This window comes from Dermacentor silvarum, chromosome 11 (assembly GCF_013339745.2).
Source record: "Dermacentor silvarum isolate Dsil-2018 chromosome 11, BIME_Dsil_1.4, whole genome shotgun sequence".
NCBI lineage: Eukaryota > Metazoa > Arthropoda > Arachnida > Ixodida > Ixodidae > Dermacentor > Dermacentor silvarum.
Window position 1 is genome coordinate 106640122 of NC_051164.1, and position 14495 is coordinate 106654616.

At 49.3% G+C, this 14495-nt stretch overlaps 1 protein-coding gene across 1 annotated transcript in view; it reads left to right on the forward strand.

Moving 5' to 3' along the window:
- Positions 1 to 569: 569 nt before the first annotated feature.
- Positions 570 to 14495, forward strand: part of LOC119433939 (uncharacterized) — a 38721-nt gene continuing 24795 nt past the window's right edge. The window contains exon 1 of the mRNA XM_037701227.2: positions 570 to 812. Within this exon, the coding sequence (XP_037557155.1) occupies positions 734 to 812 (79 nt within the window). The 5' untranslated portion in view covers positions 570 to 733. The remainder of the gene's footprint in view (positions 813 to 14495) is intronic.

Below are 14495 nucleotides of genomic sequence, written 5' to 3' on the forward strand. Positions count from 1 at the left end.
CGCACTCTTGCCGTGTCCACGACAAGGTTAAGTGAAATTCGAGGAACGCGCCATCGGCGAAAGAAGTTCTTGGAACCAATAAACGAAGTGTTTCGCCGGGAGCAAAGGAGAGAGGGGGAGAGTAAAAATGTCTCAATGAACGTGCCGCCACGGGAATTTGTATGTAAGCTCTAGTTGAGACACCTGCGCGCCCTATCAGGTTGGTTTCGGGCTCAAATTTTTTGCCACTAGCAGCTGTTTGCGCCACCTATGAACGAAAAAGCCATACAAACGTGTTTGAAGTACTCCTACTAAATGCCCTCATGTTGTGTTAGCTAGTTTACATGTGTGATCAGAGATGGCGCGACAAATTGTAAGCTTCAAAGTTTGTGTAGATAATTGGAGCGTAGTTTTTGAACGTTGTAAGGTTGGTGTCACTGGGTTACTTCTCAATCGATACCTTCAAAGGTGCCTTGCTTCCGCGCAAGCGCGTCTCGGCGCTAAAGAAAACCAAAATCCACAGAAAACTTGCGCGAATTGCGAGGAAGTTGGCAACCCGCGCAGATACTAAACTGCGCCCTGGCGGGCGGCGGCTCCAGTCTCGCAGTCGCAAAAGCAACATGGCAACGAGGTGATAGGAGTCGACGCGCGGCCCCGCAACTCCGCAGATCGGGCACGAGCATTCTCCGCGTCGCATCGTCGGGGAAACCGAAATGCGATCGGTCCAAACCTTAGTCCAACCATCGGCAACGCTATGGCTTGCGTCCCGGAGCTCGGACTGTGGGCGGGATTACTTCTGCTTCTTGGCTTTTCAACTTGGACGGACGCTCTTGGTGAGTTCGCCCCCCTCCCCTCCCCTACAACTCCCGTCCCGTTTTAACTTTTTCCTGTTTTGCTTTGTTTTTTGCTTCTTCCGTGCGTGGGCAGCTGACCTCCGCGCCGGCGTCCCGTCGGCGCCAGCCTCTCGAGTCATTAGCCTTTCCTATGAACGGAAAATGTATCGGTGATCTTGATCTCTCGTCGCTGAATGCTTCGTCGCGTACGGAGTTTGTACATACCAAACAGGAAAAAGCACGCCTCGGGCCGTGAGAACCTCTCTCGCTCCTGTCAGCTGCGCGCGGTGTTTTCTTTATTTACCGCGCCCCGGCTGGGAGATAAGGGTCGCGACACGTGACACGCGCTTGCTCGTCATCAAATTTGATTCTTATGCAAGACATTTATTACTCCGAGCACTCTCCGCTTGTTGTACAAACGTAGGAGTTACAGGATTGCTGTTTTTTAGCTTGGTCTGGCGTACGTTCACACAAAAGCGCACAGATGCGCTGTTTGAACACGTCCGTTTCTGTTGACATTAGTTTCGCCACAAGTTAGCGCTTTTTTTTTAACATCCTGCCACTTTTCAGTACTCGATGCGGAAAGATATGCCCGTACACGAAGGAAGCAAAACTAGCAAAACTTCAAAATTCATCCGACGTTCTGTGACCTTTTTCTTGCGTGTGTTATGCGTGGGACTTGGCGAAAACGTCCCGAGTCGTGTTTAAAAGTATTGGTCGGCTCATAGTATTGGCGTCGTAACTTCCGATAAAAACAAGGATCGGAAAACACAGACGCGGAGCCTTGTTCGATTGATTGATCGCGGACACGGCACGGCAGACGTTATTTTACGCTCTCCCGCGCTATAAGTTTCCGGCCGAGGGGGCCCGCCTCTCTTGGGTAAAGACAACATGTTTGTTTACGCAGTTGACCGTCAGCTAAATTTCGCTAAACAGAATAAGCAAAAACGCCGTATCGCTATGTGCCCAGAGCAAGGACGTCGACGACAGGGACGCCTTTTTTTTTTTTTTTTTTTTGCCTTCGATCATGGCACCTATACGGTCCCATGGACACTGTCCCCCTGGCAACCGTTGTGTCATCAACAAGTAAGGCCAATATTGGATCTCGCTGCTTAGAGATGTGAGAAGTGTACCGTGAACGACATGCTGCCTCAATCAGGTTGACGCAACTTTTCTGGGAGTGATCTTTGTTTCCCGTTTTGGCAGTTGCTGGTTATTTTTTTCGGCCGCGAATTTAAACTCGCGATTTCCCTTCGCCCCACGCCTCCTGAATTGACCCCCCCTCCCCTTTAGATTTTCAGTGGAGCGGGTTGGTTTGGTGTATGGAATCGTAGTGCTGACCTAGGAGTAGTGAAGGTTTGCGTGCAGTTCCGGTCCGGGGGCCTCGGCTAACCAACCTGGTAAGTGACAATGTGACAGACGAAAAAAAAAAAAAAAGAAGAGTAACTGGAGTAACGATAAAGACATCGGACTGCTGTAGTGCATTTGTTGGTGCTGGACAATGAGAGAAGATAAAGATGATAGCTATTTACATATATGCAACGCAGCTATTGGGTAAGAGTTATCCATAGTTCGGCACATTGCTTTCAGGGTTTTTAGTGAAACGCAAGCCCGTTTAGCGTTATAGCTTCATCACATTATGCCCCCTTTTTGTTTATCTCCCGCGCTTAGAACGTGCGTTAAAGGGACCGAAAACCGTGCCGAATGTGTCTCGAGGTTATGGTGGTGATGGAAAGATCGTAAATCATAATGATAACAAGCATAAATTTTTTCCTTAAGGAATTATATTTTTAAATCGGCAGTGAAACTCGGGCAAAAATCACGGGGTGCGACATTCTGTTGCGAAACATGTCATCAGGCCTTGAAAACCGTGCCCATTTCTAAATAAATAAACACCGTTGCCGGCGTCCATGCGCAGTAAGTAATAGAGACTTCGGAGATAAACAAAAAAAATTACGTTTAAAAATATTTTTGTGAATTTACCGGATGAACTGTTGTGGGTAGAGGTGCTTCATATTGGAGGCTTTAATTCCAACCCGCCAAGGGGAATGCTTCAAAATTGGTTGTCGGTCCTTTTAAATAGGTGTGATGATACGTCTTTTCAAAGTTGTATACCACACACTTCTCTCACTTATAAGGGTAACATGGCAGCCGTCATGTATTTCCGGCGGCGCAATCACTTCCGGCGCAATCAGCCCGTAAAAGCATAGCCTTCGAGATCTGTTTCTATAACACAGAGGCAACGTTCGCTGGGGTGTGGATTTTAAGAGTACCCTCTAAGGTATTTCATTTTGTTACTAAAGCTGGGGGGATCTGGAAATGCCGTCATTGACATTATCGTGCAGTCATGGCATGGAGCAAGATTTTCGTACGTTGCGTGTTAGTATAAGGCTATGTAATATGATGAATGTTGCTCATAAAAAATATAAATACAAGTGCGGCGCACGTTTCTTCTGGCTGCGCTCGCGTGTGGCAGCCGCAGCGATCGCAGGAACCAGGCGAGCCGGTGTATCATGACGTCATAACGCGTCCACCTCCTATATATAGACATTTTAGAGCAATCTGCGCACCGCGCAGCAGGTGCCAGCATTGAACGCCTTCTGAATCGAGAGCAAGCAGGCATCAGCCACCGCCGGCCGCTCCAGCGACCTTCCGCCAAGAGACCGCAGATCGCTTATACTACTATGGCACTGTTTATTTAAAATGTGAAAGAGCAGAATGAAGATGTGCTCTGTCGTGAACTGCAACTGTGGGAGGATCAGGCTGTGTGTGAGCTTTATCCGCCTCAGCTGCAAAAGGAGTGCCCGTGTTTACGACCATTCGGCATGATCACCTTTACGCAATGCGGAGCACAAGTTCAGCCGCCAGCGTTAAGTAGCAAATTGCCTGCAATTAACGGTAACCGTTGCCGGCTGTTGCTACAACGCCTGCAGCAACAACGCAGCGTTACGGCGCCACCGCGCCTGGCACAGATATCGCGGAATGTTGAAATTCGAGATATGCATGTAAGTCAGCGCTATAACCTGCCCAATCAAGCGCGACTTAGTAGCTAGAGAAAGTTTGATTTTCATAGCAGCAAAGTCGATCATTAAAAAATAGGCGGGAGAGCGAGTTTTATTTATGCGCCGTGAATCAAACATGCAGGCGAGGGATCGCTTAGCCACTTGCAACGTTTTTGTCCGCGTGTACGCAAATACATTTTAGCCTGCGCTGTAAATAGTCGGAAAGCTTTTGTGGTCATAACCTTATCTGGTCAGCGCTGACAAGATTGACGCGGTCGGAAGCAATTGGCCACCGTGGTCGGATCAGGTCGCAAACGGGCATTTTCTGCGCGCGTACACACGCCTATATTCCCGAACGATGTCGATGCGCCTACAGCTAAAGTCAACAGGCAGCACGTCCATAACAACTTTACAAATCTACCCCTATAGTGACTAGAAGGAGAGGGGTAAAAAGAAACATCAGGCTGCTTCATTCGTCGCTTTGAGCCGGTAGGATTGCACACAATAAGATTTAAATGCAGACATAACGAATAAATCAAATGTAGACTTACACTACCTCTGCAGCTATGACCGAAGTCTTGTTTCTTCTCACTCAGTGCTCACTGTGATGGCCGAATTATCGGCTATATCAGCCGTGCCTGCGGTCGCCGTGGCTATCGTAAACGAGCGAGCAAACGTCGATCAGAAGGCGTTCAATGGCGGGCGCTGTCACGTGACCAAATATAGCGGCGCCTATGGGTATGGTGCTGTAAAAGGTCTATAAATACCGTTACTAGTTCGTAGAAACAAGTATTGTGGTAAATTATTTAGGCAGTGTTTATTCTGTGATTTAGACTCGACTTGGGTCATAGGTCGGCATACTCACTCACGAGTATAGGCACCGGGCGGCCGTTGTAAGGCGCCAGCGGCGCGCCGGTGATATGCTGGGGAACAGCGCCGCGAACGGCAGCTGTCGGAGCACTGGCATGTGAAGCAGACGACGGGACGAAGGCGCTCGGTGCTTCCTGTGATTTGGCACTGCGGGTTTTAAGGGCTGACGCACCGGAAAACGCATTTTCGTGTGTCTGCTTTTGAGAAAGGTCGTCACCTGTACGAGGCAGATCACATTCGTGGCATCAAGTAGTATATAAAGCAGAAAACGAGCGCAAATTGCGATGCAAATGCACCACGCGAACGGAGCTCCGCGGCAAGCTAAGCCATGGAACTCCAGCAGTTATATTCCAGCTGTTATTTTGCTGTGCACATTAACATTAATTCTCGCGTATTTAATCATGTAAATAGGCGAAGAACACAAAAATTATGGACAGAAAAAAAAATAGGAGACATAGGTCTTCCTTATTCTGTTTCTTGACCTGCTTCGCCGATCGTACATGTGTCAGTAAGTTCCCGTTCTCTGTCCGTTGTAGTTCTTTTATCTTTGCAATGCTTCCCCATTCTTAATTGCTTATAAACTAGCCCAATCTGCAGTCACGGCTCATTTTATATAGCTTAGCGCGACGGGAGACGTCGATGGCGGCGAGTGCGAACACGCCACTGCGTGGCCGTTCCTCGTCGATGCACAGCACAGTCATGTGCCGGACGCAACCAGAGTTGGGAATTACTAGGAAGGCAAATGTACATTAAAAGGAACACTGATACACTGATAAGACGGCAAAATGACTACAAATCTGAGTGTTCGCCTTCGGTTCCCAAGCTCCGGAGCCTTTACACTGCGGAGGCGAAGACAGGCAAACGGGGCACGAAGCTCTTGCGTATGAACGGCTCTTTTATTAACGTTAGAACAACTAGACTATACCAAATCAGCGTCGGAAATGTACAGTGCCCAGCGATTGAAGCGCTGGCAGCGCGCGGCTGCCGCCGTTTTTTTTTTTTCTTCTTTTCGAGCCACAGGTGCGCGCCGTGGGACCAAATGCAGTCATAATGCGTTACGAAGGTTCTCGCTTTCACTCTATACCACAATGCATCAGTTTGGTGTCCCGAGCGCTTACAGTCAGTGCAAAAAGCGCTGGCGACCATGCGATTCGAGTATCGCGTTTCAATTGTGAGCACTGAACGCGCTGTTGCCTATATAAAGACCACACATATACAGACTTTCCGCCTGAAAACGCGATGCCGCAATGAACAACGATTGAATTGAATGGCCTAACCAGCTTCAGTCATGTTTCAGTAACTGTTGGTGCACCCAAAAACGCAACATGTTTGATCAGACGTGGTTTCACGGCAGCTCCAGCTGCGCGCGGCCCGGCCGCCACATGCCATTACTTTCGCGGCGCCGCCGCATGAAGGCGCCACCGGTCCAAATTCATCCCGCGCCCGGTGCCTATACACTGCGTCGTTGCACTGACGTGAGACAGAGCGTTAGTGAGTTAAGAAGGGTGTTGCTTAAGTGACTGTCGGCGAATGTGAGTGGACGTGAGGGAGCGGGGGCCCGTGCACATTAGTGTGAGTAAGTACACAGCCTACACAAAATATTGGTAAGTTAGTACGAGTATCGGCCTTTTCTGCCGACGTAGGGTTGGTTTGGGCCTTCATTAACTCAAGAAAATGACAAGTCGAAAATGTCGTGTGTCAGCAAGTGCAGGCCTCAAGCATATAGCGTCTGACGTATACGGATAAGGCAACGAAAATAAGACGGAGAACAAAGTTTTGCAGCTGTACGGGATGTGAAGAGGAAAGTCCTGCAACTCGCAGCGTGTGGGTGTCTGATATCCGCGCCGTAGTACGTAGCCCAGCGTCTGCGACGTCTTGCTTCTGAGCTCGAGGTCGCGAGTTCGAATCCCGGTCGTGACGGCCGAATTTGGATGGGAGGTGAATGAAAAACAGAGACAGAGAGAGAGAGAGAGAGAAAAGCATGAGTATGCTGAGGTTTCGGCGAGAGAGAGAGAGAGAGAAAACTAAGAGAGGAAAGGCAGGGAGGTCAACCAGACGAACGTCCGGTTTGCTACCCTACACAGGGGGTAAGGGAAAGGGGGAATCAAAAGAGGAAAAGAGGAAGAGAGTGAGCATTGTGTGTGCAGCGAGGCACCATGACACCAAAGTCAAGTCCCATAGCTGGTGATGTGCGTTGAAGGCATCTGACATGAACCAAGGGCCAGTGGTCGTTGCGTGAATAGGAGGAGGCGGTAGGTGAGCCACGGGGCTTACTCGAGACTTGCAAGCACTGGATTAAGAGTATCCAGTACTTGCACTGCACTTCGTGCTGACGGAGTATGCAGCTTGCTTAACAGTATACGAAGGGTGTTTACAAGGGACCGAAGCATCACAACCACTTGCCGGTCTACATCGGGCAATTTATCGGGAGTCGGCATTCTCGACTCTACCGCGGTGCACTGTACACTTTGATCTGACTGTGGTGCCGGCTGTGGCATCGGTTGTGGCTCCGCCTGTGGCCTAGGCTGTGGCGTCGGCTGTGGCTTCAACTGTGGTGTTGGCTGTGGCGTCGGATGTGGCATCGGCTGTGGCGTCGGCTGTGGCCATGACTGTGGCTTCGACTGTGGCTTCAGCTGGGGTATTCGCTGTGGTTTCGGTTGTGGCTTCTGCTGTGGTGGCGGCTGTAGCTTTGGGAGCGCGGGCCAGGCTTCAGTATTGTTCTCCGGCACGACCTTGTCAGTATTAGATACGACTCCGCCAGGCCTAGGGGGCAGAGGAGGAGGAGTTGTCGGATGTGCCGCGCTCTTCATAGAGGAACCTTCGTTCTTTGAAGTCCGACGGCGTCGACGGCGTCGGGAGCGTCGCTTTCTAATGGCCGCAACAGCTTCCCGACGAGACGAATGGTCTCTTGCCATCTGCTTCAAGACCGCCCTTTCTTTCCTCATTTTAGGGCAGTCCTTTGAGGTAGCATCATGGGACCCAATACAATTTGGGCATTTGAGCACCGTGGCTACACAGGAGTCTGCAGCGTGGGGTTGTGCGCAGCGCGAGCAAACTCTCGTGTTCTCGCACACAGCGCTCACGTGACCCAGCCTCAGACAGTTGCGGCATTGGAGTGGTCTTTGGATAAATGGACGCACGGGGTGTCTAAAGTGGCCCACCTTGACGTGTGAGGGAAGAGATTCGCCCTTGAAAACCACCTTCACACAGCGGGATGTGCCGAGTCGAGACACGTGAGTGATAGCGCAGCCATCAACTGCTGGCTTAATTAAAATCGGCAAGTCGGCGCTGGAGATGGAGACGTCCACGTCGCTGATGACACCAGTAGTGGTATCACTGTCCAGAGGAATGCACGAGCGGACCTTCATGCCGCCAAGTTCCGTAAGTTTGCTCAAAGTGATCCGTGCCGTCTCATGTACGACGTCAATAGCCAAGACATTTTTGCGTGCGTTGACTCTGATATCCGTGACTTGCCTTGGCGCCACCGCTTCGAGAAACACCGAGACAGACTGTCGGTTGAGTCGCCTCAGGTTGTCGGTAGCGAGTTCTGGTATAAATAAAATTGTACTGACTGCGCTATTCCGAGTTGGTCCTGCAGTCGACGTGCTTGAAGACAAATAAGCCCTGGTGTTTCTTCGTTCCGCCTTGCGGCTCCTCACAAGCTGAAAGTCGTCATCGGAGAAGTCCGCACTGCTGAGCGAGTAGACACTGGTATCGTCGCTGTCGGTGTCGCTCTGGAGGCCGGTCCGCTTCCTAGACGTAGCCACCGCTGAAGTCGCCATCCCCAGCAGAGGCGCGGGGACTTCAACTTGCATCCGTGCAACAATCCATGACGGCTACCCGGAGATTTACCGAGAAATCAGGCGAAAACAGCAGAGCTACAGAAGTAGCGTTCTGGCTCGCAGAAACTTCGTCTTCGTCTCTCAAGAGGTTTCGGCGAAGGGTTTACTAAAAGCACCAGGTGGTCATATTTAATAACCCGGCCACACGGGGCACTTTTGACGGCCGAAATTGCTCTGTGTTGCTACGGCATGACACGGAGCCTTGCGTTATGGTACACCTAATCGCTCGGACGTAGCTTTGGGACGCTAAAGTCAATCGATCAATCATTCAAGCCAATCTTTAAGCGGCAACCACGTAGTGAGCACGCCTACGGGTTGCCGAAACTCGAAAAATAAAAGAGAATACTTATAGTAAATTTTCATTACTATTCTTTATTGTCAACTCGCCGCTGATGTTTACATGTACGTCGTAATTAAAGAGAGGTAACCATACTATTGGACAATCAACGTGTTTCAACTAAATGTTTCAGATAAGGCTAGTACGCGTCACTGAAGTATTGGTAACAGAAACCTTCATATATAGTAATATGGTGTAACGGGTGTGCACGTGTTGCTATGTTAGTACGTTTACTTGTGCTTCCATCCAGAAAGGCATCTGTCAAGTCTTATACCCCTGTCAAGCGGGCAAGTTAAGTGCACTTACGGAGAGTGTCACTCGGTTTAAGTGCACTTTACCCAATCTAAACGTCGCAAGTGGAGTGTCACTCGCTGCAGAGTGCACTCCGGTCAAAGTGCGTTCACGGAACGCACTTTGCTGGCCGAGTGCGTAGCCTCGTCGCCAGCGGTTTCAATGGTATAAAATGTAACGCATAAAAAAAGGACACAGAAGTTCATTTTAGTGGTTGAACAGCTCTTGCGCACAAATAATAGCCTAAAACGCGTTCATATTCTGTTCGAGCAGGATCAAATGCCGCCTCGTCGCACGCCGCTTTGTCGTTCTGGATCGGCAAGGCATTTTTCTTGGCCAGCATTGACTTGCCACACTCTTAAATAAAAAAATATTTTCGTTTTTTGTTGAAAAACATAGATTACGTTTGTTTTAATTAATGACACAACGTAAGATAATCACTTTTTAGAAGTACTTTTCTTTTTAATCTACATTTTCACAAAACGCGCTCGTAGTCAGTCGCCATTTTTTTTTACTGCGAGTGCACTCTGTTTTCCCGTTTAGAACCGCGTAGCCTAATGTGTCACTCAAGGTCCCAAAGTGCACTCCCCGTAAGTGTACTTAACTTGCCCGCTTGACAGGGGTATTATACTACTAATACCTGGGGACAACTTTCTTTGGTAAAGTGCGAATTTGGGCTGGTTGGCACATGTTGCATAAAAAAACTCACCGACAGTTACCATGCTTCCTAATGGGAAATTTGAGCGCTGCTCTATACGTGTGCTCATTTCGCGATATTGTCCGCTATTGACCGATATTGTCCGCCGGCGCGGACAATCTGTCGTGTGTGGCACGCTCCAAACAGAGCGAAGTGTGGCGCGACTGCCTCGCTAATCGGGAGATCGCGAGAGGCAGCGCGTGGGTGACGCGTGGGCGCGATTCACAGCGGCCGCCACAGACCTCCCAGACGACGCGTGCTACTCGGCGCCATCTCGTGTAGCCATCGTCGCCGCAGAGCCCGTCTTCTTGCGCGGCACTACGCTTTTCATCTCACGCTTTCGCCATATCCCCTCCTCGACTTTACGCCTCCTGGTTCCGCTGCACCCTCCTCCTCCTCCTTCACGATTTCCCCCTCGCGCTCTCTTTGCTATCGCCGTCTTTCATCCCTCGCTGCGCTCGTTCGCTCGGTTACGCCGACCCTCGCCGCAGCAGCGGACGCCTAGGAACTGCGCGCGCGCGCAAAAAAAAAAAAAACTATTAACTGCGCAACACACAGGACATAAGAAGGCGGCGGACGAAGCGCTGTGGCAATGAAGGTAAAGCTATGGAGGCGGATCGTCCGTACGTGTGTTACTGCGCCAAGCAGTAGGCAGCGTTTGCCAGCGCGACGGTTGAGCCCGTCGTGACAGCGCTTTTGGTTTGTTGGAACCAGACACGGGGGGAATCAGCGTAGTTTCCATGTGTGACGATTTCGTATTTGCCCAAATCCGGAAAGCGGAAAGCAGTAACGTCGAAATTTAGCACTCGGTGGTTTCTTTTGTCTTATTTCGCTGTTCTAAATAAGATGTTTACATCTTATCCTTCCCAGCTTTAAACTATAACGCGGATGAGAATGTGGGACTATTTTAATGTGCGTGTTTGTGCGCGCTTTGCCTCTGTAGCTTTCGCTTTATTGTCTTAGGAAGCTGTCCGCGACCATAGTCTTTTGTGTGATGTTCTACGGCGTGTATAACTACTGTAGAGTCACGCATGTACTACAGACTCGAGTATACCAGAGAATAATTGTTCAGCTTTACGGAATTAAAAAAAATATCGCATGTAGCACATACCATAATTCTTGACCTTGAGCTGGATTATTTTAAGAGGCGGATATTACTAGCAAGAGAAACATTAAAATCCATTTACTTCTTAAAAATTACTTTACGGCACATTGCAATTTACGAATTGTAGCCGGTGAGTTTGCAAGACATATCAACTTGAAATGAATCTACAGGATGACACCAGTTTCGAGATATTATTTCCCAATGTGTGGGACGAAATACATGGGTGTTCCAGTTACTTTCGCGCTTCAGTGCATAAAATATCGTTTTCTTGAAAAAAAAAAGAGTAAGTGGAACAACAGTGCATTCTTACGGTGAGTTTGATGGCGTATATCTTCAAACTGGTGCCATTCTGGAATTTCATTCCAAATGGATACGCCTCGTAAGCTCACCGGCCACAGTTCGTCAATTCCAATATGTCATCATCATCATCATCATAATCATCATCATCATCATCATCATCATCAACCTATATTTATGTCCACTGCAAGACGATCTCCAATTACCCCTGTCTTGCGCTAGCTGATTCCAACTTGCGCTTGCGAATTTCCTAACTTCACTTCACCTATAGTTTTCTGCCGTCCTCGACTGCGCTTCCCTTCTCTTGGTATCCATTCTGTAACCCTAATGGTCCACCGGTTATCCATCCTACGCATTACATGGCCTGCCCAGCTCCACTTTTTCCCCCGCTTAATGTCAACTAGAATATCGGCTATCCCTGTTTGTTCTCTGATCCACACCGCTCTCTTCCCGTCACTTAACGTTAGGCCTAACATTTTCCGTTCCATCGCTCTTTGTGCGGTCCTTATCTTGTTCTCGAGCTTCTTTGTTAACCTCCAAGTTTCTGCCCCATATGTTAGCACTGGTTCCAATATGTGCCGTAAACTAATTAAGAAGTTAATTGGTGAACTTTTGTTAGTTGAATCTGTGTTTCGATTTTTTAGTGCAACTATTGTCCGCATCTCTGAATGGGCTCAAGGACTAGAATTACGTTGTCTGCAACAGGCGAGTTTTAAAAATTCCATAAAACTTAAAAGTGATCACCCCGTATGATAGGATAGGCAATTCAGAGACCGCGAGGTTGAACAAAAGATACCATGCATGTATACATCACGACTGCAGACAATGTAAATTGGTTCTCGGTCGTAGAAATCAAGAAACACGAACTCCTGGGAGTATTGGTACACAAACATATTATGGAGAAGCAAACTTGACGCGACAAAAGACGGAACAACACGAGAATGGTATGCGGGATTTTGCGGTAATCGAAGATTCCTCACTTGTCGGCTGTCCGTGATTGAAAATTGAGCCACACTTGCGCGCACTGTGCATTAAAGAACGAAAGAAGCACGGAATAAAACGGAAGAAAAGAAAGAAAGGCGTAACCTTGCCGTCGCATGAAAAACAGCTAAAAACGCGGCTGGGACCAACGCCCACACTGAGAAGCCTAACAAGTTGTGCTGGCCGCGTTAGGTTATAGGAACGTGTTCTGCGCGGCACGGCTTGGAATGACCTTCGGCGTTTTGTTTTCTTTAGCACGAACTCTCGTTAATATTTTTCTTTCGTCCGGCCCACGTATACGCGTTCCGTGATGCAAATGCGCGTTCCGGCTGCCCCGCGGGGGGTGGCGTTGTCACTTTCCCAGGAGGCCAGGTTGCGAAGTAAAGAACGAGCGACGCCAAGCCGAAGGTCGATTAAGAATGCGACCGTCCAGAGCCGAAAAACACGGCGACTCGCGCGTCGCGAACACCTTTGGACTGTATCGTACCTTCTTTCGGCTCGACACATTGCTATATAGCCCGCTGAGTGAGTGATGGCTGTCACTGCGTAGAACAGGGCCCTCCTTAGCCACGGCTGGGTAGAGCATCCGCGAAGCGTTTTATTGCGAAGCGTCCTTTGTTTACCCCCAGCCGCTTTGGAGGTAGTCTTATTGACATACATGGTCGTCGTTCGCGTCTTCGCGTCGTCGTCTTGCCGTTGTCATACACACGCTCGCGTCACTCCGTTGCTGGCCTTATGCAGTGACGTGTTGCGTCATCTGGTGACACGTTGCGCAACCGTGAACGAGGCTATAGATAGCCAGCTACCCGCAAAATGCGTTGCGTAAACACCTTGACTCCCACAGTGCGTTGTATATGCATAATTAAAATAAAATATTCTAGGGAAATAAATCTGTTACAAAATATAAGCGATACGCAACGTATCGATGATGTGAGGATTAGGTAGATAAATTTATATACCTAATCCTACCTGCGATTGTCGCGCCACGCAATTTGGATTTCCAGTTCATTCTTTGTCTGGCCTCGTCCGCGACGCGCTTCGGTTTCTGTTGATTACCAACCAGTTCGAAAAATATCGTTAGTCAAAGTGGCGGTATACCATTCCAGACTATGATTACATACCTGTGTGCACGGCGCCGAGACAATGTGCTCATCGCTATTCATTGCTCATTCACGGAAACACACATCTGAAGTATTGACTATAGCTTTTCGCTTTTCGCATGGCTTCTTTAAAAAAATTCGTTCGGTGTCCCTCTGCGACTTTATGGACTGAATATTTCTTCGGGTATTGTAAGAAGCCCAATCCGCCTTTCTCACGGCGCTACGGCGCATGCGCCCTGCCCTGGCGGATTAGTCGCGAAACGTTTTGGAAGGGTCGCGCGCGCGGCCGCGCAGCCCCGTCTCGGGGAAACGGCCCCCGAAAAAAAAAAAAAAAAATGCACTCGCACGCGCGCTACTGCAAGTGCAAACTCGTGCTGCGTACCTCGTTGAAACTTCACTGGTAGTTCGACGTCGGTGTGGTACCGAAAACGTGCGTAGCGTAAGACTGCAACTCTACTTCAAACAAAAAGCTGTGAGGGCTTCGTCCATACTGCACAGGAAACCACGTAGTTGCCGCCTTGCATTGATGGCTGTAATAGCAAATTTATCGATAAAATCCTGCGTTACACTTGGACGGCACTTAAAAACACGTTGCTGACAAAGACTTCTTGCAGCGTCGGTCCTCGCTTGCTGGTAGTGGCAGCGTGTGCCCGACTTCACGTACTCGTTCAAGGCGCGGTAACACTGGGTCGATACGAGACCGACAAGACGCGCACGCGTACGATTGGTCGACCATTCAGCACTGTGTCGCTGAGACCATTTTATCATACCACGCCTACAAGACGTAACCGACGAGCGCGAGTTGGCGTACTGCGACGGGCTTTCTTGTCGACGGCACCGATAAAATCAGCGTGCCGACCATCATTCGACCGAACCCCGCGCGATCGGCCGTCGAACCGATAACGCGATAGCCGCAACGGCTTCGTTAGTATATATAAATAATCGCGTTCAAAGTTAGTCAAAACATGCCTACGAAGTTGAAATGCACAAGATTCGACCCTCTTAATCCGTGCACATAAGTTTGAGACAATGTTGATCCTGTTCAGCGGAGGTTAGGCCTGGCGCCGTCGAGTTCGCGCACCCGCTACCAGCGGACCTGTACTGAAAAGTAAGCAAGTTAGGATGAAGGAAACTGCTTTTATAGTCCAGTTCTAGCTTTAG